The following is an 11,463-nucleotide window of genomic DNA, read 5'->3' as shown; positions in this document are numbered from 1 at the left end:
CTTTTCTTTTTCTGGATATGTGATGATTTTGCATGTATTTTATGGTACTAGTAATATTTTCCATCATGATTGTGAAATTGTTGGTTGTAATTTATTGAACACTAAAATATTCAAAAATTGCTCAAATGTTGTGACATAAATTGACATCCATCCATCTGTATTTGCTAATCTTTCAACTTCTTCAAAGCCTTCATAATGTGTTACACTTTGCTGAGATAAAATCCTCACGGGGCATACGCAACTTGAACAGGAGCTTCCTGAGCTCCTTTGCAATGCCATTCACATTCTCAGATGATCAATCTATTTAGTTAACTTACTATTCGACAGATAGATCGTTCGTGCACTAACAAACTCACATTGTAAGACATTTTGTCACCAAAAATCAGAGGTCTTAGCACGCAACCATCATTCGAAGATGCCTATTCACATCAAAATATTGAATCGAGTAATGAAACAAGTCGGATTACCATGATGGCCTCGACTGGCAGCGATGTGCAAAGGATCGAATCCCGACCTATTCTTTGTCCTTATCCCCTCCCTCGTCGAATAAGGCAACAACTCCTTCATCACATCAATGAACCCCTTCTCAGCTGCGATGAAGAGAGCGGTTTCCCCCAATTCATTCACCTCATTCACTACAGCCTCCCCGATCTCCGCCACCCCGGCGTCAAACTCAGCCCCCCCAGCGTCTTAAGAGCATCCACAACCGTGCTCTTGCCAGCGGCACGGTTGTGGGCCCGGGCGGTACTATTCATGCCTGCTCTCTGGCAAGAGCACAACACCCACAACTGTGCTCTTCCGCAAGGACGAGCACAATTAATATAAAATTCAATTACACAAAAACATTTTCATAATACTAAAATTCATTAAAAAAACCACAATAAAAATAACAAATTACAAATAAAATAAAAAGACATAATTAAAATCCTAAAAATTAAAAATTACATAATTATTGGCTAATATAACCCGAGGAAGACTACGCATCCGGCGGCACCAACCCCAATTGTTTTTGGAGACCCAATATCATGGACTCGTGCGTTTGAAGTTGCGTGGGGGTCATAGTTGACCTATCGGCCAAATTGAGTTGGGCCAAAAGGGCCCACAACGAGTTGTTCGGGGGTGGAGGTGGAACATAGGGTGCGGGTTCGGGAGCAGGGGCAGATGGAGTCGCGGCGCGACGTCGTTCGGCCGCCGCCTTCTTCCTACCTTGCGGTCGGCGTCGGGAACCGCTTGGTTGGGCATCGGGGCTACCCAAGTTAGCTTCGGCGAGTTGGCTAGCCACTTCTTCGCCGGCGTCGGATAGGGATGCCGACCGTGAGCGTTTGGAGGAGCCGCTAGAGGAGGATGTTATGCCTCCCTTATACTTCGGGTGCGTCCGCGTCTCCTGCCAAACGTTAAGATATTTGAACGACTTACCGTTCATGGATTGGTAGGTGCTCAGCGAGGCGGTGATGATGTCGACCTCGCTTCGGCCGCTCCCGGCATTCCGGGACTCCTGGATGAAATAGCCGTTGAACTTGCCAATTTCTTCGTTGGCTCGGCCGATGCAGTTGCGCACCATACTCTCGTTGCGCTCGATCGTTCCCGGCGGCCGGTGTGCATTGTACCGGCTAGAGACGCGCCACCAAAAGTGATCGCCGGATTGGTTCGTTCCAACCACCGCATCTTCGGAGATTTCCAAGTACGCCTTGAACAATCTTTCCATCTCCGCCGGTGAGTACGGTGTGCGGACACCGGCGCGAGATGGAGGATTCGGCATTTGGGAAGGGGCGCGAGGCCTAGGCTCCGGTGTCCACCCGTAGCGCCCATCGGAGGCACCTTGATCGTCGATTGGGTATGGCCGGTAGCCACTCGGAACGCCCGAATCTTGGGTGAGAGGAGGGGCCGAATATTCCGTTTCCGGACTATGAAACGGTTGCGAACCGAACCATTCGGGGTTCCAACCGTGAGAGCCGCTTGGGTTGTCGTCGTTACCGGACATAGTGGTGTTGTAGGGTGTGAGAGGAAGATGAAAATGGATATGAGAGATTGATGATGAGAATTGTGTAGTGAAAGTGTGAATTTTTTGGAGTGAAATTGGGGGTATTTATAGATGAAAGTGTGTATTTTTGGGGTAAAAAAAATAAAAAAAAAATTAAAAAGTGTGGAAAAACGGTTATAAACGGATATAATTTTTTGGGGAAGTGAAATTTTTTTTTTTATTTTTTATCGATTTTTTTAATAAAAATCCGATTTTTAAAAAAAAAAAATAAAAAAAATTTGAAACCAACGGCTATGCCGTTGGCGAATGGGAGACCGCCACGTGTGCGTCCGCTGGCACGGACGTGCTCGATACATCGAGCAGCGCCGTGCCAGCGGCGCGGTTGCAGCGGTGGCGGTCCTTCGCCTTGCCGCTGGCACGGACGGCGGTGGCGCCAACCGCCACCGCTGCGGATGCTCTAAGCATCTGCTCGTCGATTTCTCCCAAAATCCCAATCACCGCCGTCACATCACCCTTCTGCGCAGCCAAATGGAGCTCCGTATCGTTGTGGCGGCCAGTCACCTGCCTCACGTACTTCTTCTTCCCCGATTGATCGAACCGTTTGCCTGAATTCGACACGATTAGGGCTTTGCTGGAGTTGGAGACCACCAGCGCCGGCGCTCGCGGCGACGGCGACGGCCAGAAGTGCTCCGCTCTGAATCCTTTCTCGAGATCTCTCTCGCCTGTTTACACATTCAGAATCCACGAACATTGAGGTGAAAATGATACTATCCTCGATTTTTCTATAATTTTATTTTCAATTTCACACAATTAATGCTCTAATATACAAAATTCCGACTGCGAAATTGATTCACCTGACATTTGGGGAGGAGCGCCTCTTTCATTGGGGGAATCCATGGCGATCGAGGAAAATGTAGCTTATTTTGTGTGTGTTTCCGCTAATCAAACAAGCTCTCGTTGCTGTGGATGATGAGTTTGATCGGAAAGTAGGTGTGGATTTGATGGAGTATTGGCGTGCGGATGTGGAAGAGAGATCGGCCCGGCGGTGGTGCAGCGGCGGAGGCGGTGGTGGCGGCGGAGGAAATTGAGTAATGTTTACGCCGCTGGGCCCACCGTATTAACATTTCCAATTGCGCCTTTTCTTAACGACATTTCAAGTTAGTTAGTTTGTTAGTTTACCTCTATTTTTTATATTTATCAAATAGTGTCTATTTTTTAATGCAAAATACATCTCATTTTTCTAAATAAATTGAAAAAAATACATTTGTTCTATTAAATTTGCAATTTTGTTCAATCATATAGTATTAGGCCTACTAAGTTGCTAAAATATTTTGTCGAGACATATTGATGCGATAGCAAATATGGCAAAATGATGTTTTTAACTAAGAGTATCTCCAAGGGAAAAAGGTAAATTGAGAAGGTATATTTTTTATTTACCTTATCAAAAAAGGTAATTATACCATCTTAAAAAGTAATATATTCCAATGAGAGAAGATAAATAAAAAAGACAAATAAAAATAACTAGCATTATACCATTTCTACCAAGAAGAGGTAAAGATACATTCTCAAAATAAAAGAAGGTATAATACCTCCTCATATACCCTTTCCATTGGAGCATGAATTTTTCTAAAGAAAATGTAAATATGATAGTTATTTCCCTTTACCTTTCCATCTACCCTTTCCCTTGGACAAAATTGAGTTACAATTATAAAATCGACAAAATAAGTTTCGCCAAATTGGACAAAATTCAGTTACAAATCAGACTACATACTGAAATTTTAACCGACCCAACAATGCATCTCATTAATGAAATGCTAATATGAACACTGATCTCACTATCTCATTTATCTCGAAGTATGTCTTCTCATTATTGCAATGCTAATATGAACACTAATCTCACTATCTCATTTTGCCATAGAATTTTGGAAGTCTTGGTTTGTTATTGACTTGTGAAGTAAACTGAGTAGTTGGATTTGCATAATGCATACACACACATCTATCCCAACCATAAATACAGTATTCTCACTGAAATGTGACTTCTCTAGGTAGTAAATTAAATAAGGCAATTATTTAGGTGTTTTAAAGATATTTAAATGTAGGTCTTCTCTTCATAAATTAAATTTGGATGGACTTTTCAAGATATTTTAGATATGACTTCCTTTGGAGTGATTTAGTTATGTCAGTTTTTGTCACAAACGCGTGAATATTGATGATTTACAGTTGATGATTATTTCTTTCTGCTTTCCAATTGCAAGTTGATATTATTAATTGTTTTACATCGTAAGATGAATTTACTAATCAATAGAAACTTCTTTACATTGTTTTGGACTTTGTCACTCTTTTGAAAATCGTTCAAATATGACTACCTCATTACCTTCTTTTTGCAATCTTTTTTATAATTTGTTTCTAAAATTCAATACTAGCAATATAATGGGAAAACAACTATTCTAACCGTGGATAAGTATATTTATAACTTATCAACCTTCTCTCTGTTCTTGAATTTACTTTTGGAGTATGGTTGAATGTTTCTATCCCTTTGAAATATCAAATTATATTATATACACACACTGCAACACTCGTTCATAAGAATTATAAAACTTTATTAAGTTGAGTTATCACCCACTTCATAGTGTTGATAATGAACCTTTGTCATTCGATTATCCTCCATTATTAATAGCCTTCTTCATTGTGTCTGATCCTACGAGTTCAGTACAACAGTAATTATATCATTAATTCACCAGCAATATCAGTGGCGAATCCAGGATTCAGAAATAGAAGGGGGCGCACATGGCTGTTATTTTTGTCTTCGGGGTGACATCGGAGGAAACATAGGGAACGAACATGAAAATTTTACTCCAGGATAAGGAAAAATTAGTCACGTGGAGGAGGCGGTCCTCGGTGACCCCTCCCCCTATATCAGCCACTGATCAATATTCAAAGAAAATAAAATTTAAAATAAAAATAAAAAATATTGCAAAATAGGGTAATTATATACAGTGGATGTTAGAACCCGTAGTTTTAGTTGGACCGGCAACCATACGTGTGAAGGAGAAGAAACATCACGTGAATTATTCCAACATTCGTTAAACCACATTTCAATATTCTGACCATGATTCCAAATATTATCCATTCAATTATCACGTGAGAAAGCAACCTTTTATTTTTTCAAATTTTCCCTCGTGACAAAATATCCCTCTCGAGAAGCAGCTATTTTGTGAGCTTCCCTTCAATGAGAAATATTTCGACTATTATTTTATAAATAATTTTATTTAAATTCGTTAGGTTTGAAAATGGCATGCACGTATTATTATATAAATTATATATATTTATTCCTATTCATTTATATTCGTTCTATTGAGTGAACTTATGCTCAATTAACCAAATCTAGAATCAATAAATTTGCTACTATCACACAACTATATTTGATTCGATAAAGATGCATGCATCATATACTTTACTTAAAACGGCAATGTGAATATCAACATCAAATCAAATCTAAATATATTCACTAGTGAAAATCACTTGATAATTTAGGCTTCATTTATCAACACAATTATCAATTTTATATACTCATATTGTCATGGAAAATGTGTCCAGACAATCACGGTTGCAGAAAATATTTTCCTCGCCCCCATTTTTCCTATTTTAATCATCGTGATTATATCAACACATAACGTGACAACGTCTTTTAAAAATCTAATCTATCTTCACTCAACGAGATCTTGGGCGCCGAGAATCTGAAGACGATGACTCAGACGATGACGAAGCACCCGACTCAAGGTGACCAAAAAACAAATCCGAAAGACGATGTCCGACATCCTCAGGGGCATATCTGACCACAACCGCCAAATTCCTCTCCCCCGCCATTTTCTCGCGGTTCGCGTTGTAAAACTGGCGATACAATCTAAAAATCTTCCTCGCAATCGAAACCTTAATATGGTCGCGTAGCTTCCGATCGTCTACAACGCAGTGCGCCTGCTTCTTGTGCGCCTGATCGAACGCCGAGTTGAAATTTCTAAAGATCTCGGCAGCCCTCGCCGGAGCCACCGAGGCCGTCGGATCCGCCGGGAGCGCGTCAATGACGTGGCCCCATCCCAGCCGCTCGTAGTTTGCTGCGAACTGCTTCACGATTCCTTCGTGCTTCGTCACCCATTCTTCGCCGAGGAGATATTTCAGATTGGAGGTTTGCACCTTTACGACGACGTATTGAAGGTTGTTAGCGAGGAATAAATACGCTAACGAAACGTCTTTGTAGTATTTCGCTTTGGTGTCGAGCTTGCAGAGAAGGACGAGGATCAGCCACGCCATTTTCAGAGAGATCGCCGGCGCCGGCGATTCCTCTGAATCGGAGAAGCCGAAGTAGGTTTCCGGCAGTTTTTTCTTCGCCGACGGCGGTGAATCGGCGAGGATGTCGGCGAGGATGTTGCTGTAATCGGCTAGATTCGATAAGTAATCCATCGCCTCGATCGTGAGGAAGTGAGTTCCGGCGCCGGCGACCGGAGATTTCGACGAATCCTTCTGGATCGCCGCCTCGAACTCGTTAATCGCGGCGCGGGTGAAATCACCGAGCTTCATGAGCGACGTCACCGCCTGCGATTTGATGATTGCGGTCGATTCCGAGGAGAAGATCGATTCGATTTCTGGCCAGTGGTTGGCGATTCCGGTGTACATATCGAGTGCTCGGAAGATTTTCTCTGGCGATTTTTTGCTGTGCTTCGCTACGATTTCCGGAAATTGAAACAGAAGCATTGCGCCTTCCTTCGTGATTTCGGTGAAGCACGATTCTCTGATGGAATCCGCGGCGGCGAAGACCTGATCGCAGAGGATCCTCTCGCCGTGGAAGAGCGTCGCAACGGCGGTGCGGATCGCACTCAGCCAGCTCTTAATTTTCAGATCTAGAACCTCCCAGTCCAATTTATGAATCTGAGAGGGGCTCAATTTCTCCACTCCGAGCTTGTAGATTCCTTCGTCGACGATCGATTTCCGGATAATTTTATAGATCTTCAAGCACTCCTTCGCGTAACCAGACGAGATCATACATTCGGAAATCAATCTCAAATCCGCCATCGCCGCCATGGAAGCATCCTCCACCTCCGAAATCGACTCATCCGCCGCCTCAGCGTCTTCATCTTCATCATCATAGGAGGAATAACTCGAAGCAACGGAGGTTCGCGATGACCGAGTCGAGACCGATTCGGGGTCGAGTTGAGCCCGATTCATCGATAGAATCTGGTAGAACTCCTTCTGCAACCGCTTCATCGCGATCTGCATCAGATTCTGCGCGCGAATCAGCTTCTCGGAGCTCGAATTCTCCGCGGCGAGGAAGTGCATCGCCTTCTGCAGATTGTTGACGGTCTTGATGAATTCCTTGGCCTCGCGGCGGTTCTCGTAGAAAAGAGAGGTGACTCGGGCGATTGCTGTGGTGTCAGGGCTCCATTTCGTGATGATCGGCTCGGCCAGCTCGAGCGTCCGGTCCATCACGGAGTCGTAGAAGCTCGGCCGCGACGGAGTAGAGGAGGGCGGAGAGAATGTGGAAGAGGGTGAGTGTTTTGGGGAAAAGCACAAGCTTCTCATTCCTTTTCTCGGCATTTTCGATTTTTGGAGAAGTTCTTTTAGAAAGTTATGAGATTTTGGAGGGGGTTTGGAATTTGTTTGCTAGAGATGTGTTGGGCTAAAATTTGGAAGTGAAAAAATGAAGCATCGCATGTTGATGGGGTGCGTACTAAACAAGCCCGACAGCAATGACGGCCCATCAGCCCAAAGCCCAAGGAAGAGTATGAGTTCGGCATTACCAAAGAGTTCGGCCTCAGCCTACAGCTCGGTAAAAGCCGACCAATCAAGCTCTGCGAGTTCGGTATTACCAAAGAGTTCGGCCTCAGCCTACAGCTCGGTAAAAGCCAACCAAGCTCTACTCTCAGATCGGCAACCAAAGCAGTTCGGTCTCAGTTTTCGACCGAACAAGGAGTTAGTGGACCCATGCAGGATTTCCACAACTTCCAACACACCCACTACCACGTGGCGTCAACTCAGGCCACGATCTTAGGCCATGACCTACACGACCTCCACGACCTAGAGTGATGATGTAAGCCACGATCTTAGTTCAATGTATAAATAGAACTTAGATCTGGTAGAAAGGGGTTAGAAGCTCTCTAGAGAAAAAAACCATATAGCAAGTCTGTGTTGTAAGCTGTAATTCCAGATCAAGCAATACAAACCTGCCCCCATTTCTCCCCGTGGACGTAGATTTACCTCAGTAAATCGAACCACGTAAAATTCTCTGTGTCGTAATTTATTTTTACGAGCATTTATCATCATCAAAAATTCGCGGAATCATCACTGGCGCCGTCTGTGGGAAACAGAGAACCAAATTTGTGATAAAGCGAATTTTTGACCATTTTTTCAACCCAAAAAATGCATACCAGATCGCAGAGTACCCGTATTCCTGCCCGTGAGAACCAGGAGGAAGCCAATCCATCCCATAGGTCTGGAAAACAGCCTAGGGATAAATCCACCACCAGTTCTCATGGCGGAGGAACAAGCCGCTCCAAAAGCCGTCACACCGAGTCTTCCCAGCAGCCCGATTTGAACGAGGCTGTCAAGCTGTTTTTGGCTGAAAAGCAGGAGGAATTCTTAACCTTCCTGCAGAGAAGCCAAAAGCAGCCGGAGGCGAGAACGGCGGATTCTCCCTCTCCCTCCATACGAGACAGTCACTACCGCAGTAGTGTCATGTCTTCCAGAAGAAAGAATCCTCGGTACCGGAATCACAGGAGAACTCCATCTCCTCCATACCGAAGAAATGTCGGGTTCGCCATGTACGGAGCATTGAGGACTCCGTTCTCGGACGATATTACCCGAACTTCCCTACCACCGAACTACCGAACTCCGTCGATAACCTATGACGGACTCGTGGATCCTCATGATTTCTTGGGACGCTATCAATATAACATGGCGAACCAGGGCCTCAACGAGGTTCACATGTGCAAGCTGTTTCCCGAGCTGCTTATCGGGAACGCAAGAAGGTGGTTCGATAGCCTCCCCCAAGGCAGCATTAGATCTTACCGAGATCTAATGGATGCTTTCCACAGGAGGTTCTTTCAGAAAGCGGAAGCCCGGATTACTTCGGCTCAGCTGCTTTCTATACGTCAAGGTCGCGACGAAAAGATCAGCGACTTCCTGACGAGATTCCATAAGGAATGCCTACAAGTAGATAATCTCAATGATCTACTTGTCATTTCGGCATTCCAAAATGGAATCCTGCCCGGAGCTCTCTACAGAAAGCTCGTGGAATGCAGTCCGCAAACAGCTCAAGAGATGTGGGACATTGCGGACCAGTTCTCCCGAGCCGATGAGGCAGACCGTCGAAAACGGTCTTTAGACAGCTCATCTAGAGGAGACGAAAAGAAGCCCGATCATAGCGATCAGAGGCATCCTCGCCGAACACCTTCCCCCCTAAAGGAGGGATAGCGGTCATCCGAGGTGATCGAAAAAGGGCAAGTGTGTTCGTAGATTGCGCTTAAAAGTGCCGAGCAATCAGTTCGGCACCATCAAGCATAGCAATCACAGCAGCCGGAATCAGAGGCAGGCGAAATGACCGAAGTCACACCGGAGCCGAACTCGATGGTGTACGGCACTGAAGCCGTGATTCCGGTTTAGATCGGCATACCCAGTCCCCGAGCTCAATTTCTCCTCAGAAATGAATGATGACGGACTGAGAGCCGAACTAGATCTTGCCGAAGAAATAAGAGAATTGGCCTGCATAAAAGCAGCCAAGTACAAGGAGCAAGTAGCCCGGTATTACAACCAAAGGGTGAAGAAGCTGCAATTTCAAGTGGGAGATCTCGTCTTGAGAAACAACGAAGTAAGCCGAGCAGAAAAGCTGGGCGAACTCGAACCCACATGGGAAAGTCCATATCGGGTGTCAGAAGTCCTCGGCAAAGGGTCTTACAAATTGACTCACGTGTCAAGAGCACAAGTACCCCGAACATGGTACGTTTCCAACCTCAAAAAGCTCCATTTGTAAGAGACAGTCCGGTCAATGTGCTTTCTTTGGTTTGCTTGGTCTTTATTTGTCTATATGCGTTTTGTCTGTCTATGTGCGTGTCGTCTCTTACAAATGTTACTGAGGTATCTTGTTCTTCGAAGGCTGATCCCCTTCTTAGAACATAAACAAGCCAAAGATTGTGCGTCAAAGCTTCTAAAGAGGATACAAGACCACAATTCAGCTTAAACAAGCAGTTCGTCCGAAACGAGCTGCGACAAGCCAACGATTGTGCGTCAAAGCTTCTAAAGAGGATACAAGACCACAATTCAGCTTAAACAAGCAGTTCGTCCGAAACGAGCTGCGACAAGCCAACGATTGTGCGTCAAAGCTTCTAAAGAGGATACAAGACCACAATTCAGCTTAAACAAGCAGTTCGTCCGAAACGAGCTGCAACAAGCCAAAGATTGTGTGTCAAAGCTTCTAAAGAGGATACAAGACCACAATTCTGCTTAAAAATCAAGCACTTCGTCTGAAACGAACTGCAACAAAAGTCCGATTCTCGCGATAAAACTTGCCTGAATTAGGACAAGGGAAAGTCCAATCCATGCGATAAAACTCGCCGAATTAGGACGAGCAAGTTCGGTCAAAGCAGTTTACCTCATAAGACCGAGGACGACCATGTCTAGTCAAAGAGGTTTACTGCATAAGACCACTTCGGTTAACTGGGAAAGTCCGATCCACGCGATAAAACTCGCCGAATTAGGACAAGGGAAAGTTCGATCCCGGCGACAAAAATCGCCAAATTAGAACACAGACCAAAGACGAGTCCGGTCAAAAGATGTTTATTTCATCAGACCAAAGACGAGTCCGGTCAAAGATGTTTATTTCATCAGACCAAAGACGAGTCCGGTCAAAGATGTTTATTTCATCAGACCAAAGACGAGTCCGGTCAAAGATGTTTATTTCATCAGACTAAAGACGAGTCCGGTCAAAGATGTTTATTTCATCAGACCAAAGACGAGTCCGGTCAAAGATGTTTATTTCATCAGACCAAAGACGAGTCCGGTCAAAGATGTTTATTTCATCAGACCAAAGACGAGTCCGGTCAAAGATGTTTATTTCATCAGACCAAAGACGAGTCCGGTCAAAGATGTTTATTTCATCAGACCAAAGACGAGTCCGGTCAAAGATGTTTATTTCATCAGACCAAAGACGAGTCCGGTCAAAGATGTTTATTTCATCAGACCAAAGACGAGTCCGGTCAAAGATGTTTATTTCATCAGACCAAAGACGAGTCCGGTCAAAGATGTTTATTTCATCAGACCAAAGACGAGTCCGGTCAAAGATGTTTATTTCATCAGACCAAAGACAAGTCCGGTCAAAGAAGTTTACTTCATAAGACCGAGGACAAGTACGATGAAATTTTTCGCTAAGCTGTAAATACAGAGTGTTAGAAGCGAAAACAAAATTTCATTTTTCAAATCTTGTTCGGCACACAACT

At 44.4% G+C, this 11,463-nt stretch overlaps 2 protein-coding genes across 2 annotated transcripts; both read right to left on the bottom strand.

Annotated features, from left to right (window-relative positions):
- Positions 1-224: 224 nt before the first annotated feature.
- On the bottom strand, positions 225-3,110 carry LOC121748067 (ankyrin repeat-containing protein ITN1-like). Its single transcript, XM_042142276.1, has 4 exons — positions 2,836-3,110; positions 2,426-2,703; positions 357-419; positions 225-257 (listed from the first exon to the last, which is right to left on the bottom strand). Exons 1-4 carry the CDS (start codon positions 2,876-2,878, stop codon positions 225-227), a joined length of 417 nt encoding a protein of 138 aa, XP_041998210.1. The 5' UTR covers positions 2,879-3,110.
- A 2,347-nt stretch (positions 3,111-5,457) lies between these two features.
- LOC121749846 (exocyst complex component EXO70H1-like) lies at positions 5,458-7,764 on the bottom strand. The gene has a single exon (XM_042144498.1). The coding sequence runs from the start codon at positions 7,568-7,570 to the stop codon at positions 5,693-5,695; it is 1,878 nt and encodes a 625-aa protein (XP_042000432.1). The 5' UTR covers positions 7,571-7,764; the 3' UTR covers positions 5,458-5,692.
- Positions 7,765-11,463: the final 3,699 nt, after the last annotated feature.

Source organism: Salvia splendens, chromosome 9 (genome assembly GCF_004379255.2).
Source record: "Salvia splendens isolate huo1 chromosome 9, SspV2, whole genome shotgun sequence".
NCBI classification, from domain to species: domain Eukaryota; kingdom Viridiplantae; phylum Streptophyta; class Magnoliopsida; order Lamiales; family Lamiaceae; genus Salvia; species Salvia splendens.
This window is presented reverse-complemented; position numbering and strand designations above follow the sequence as displayed.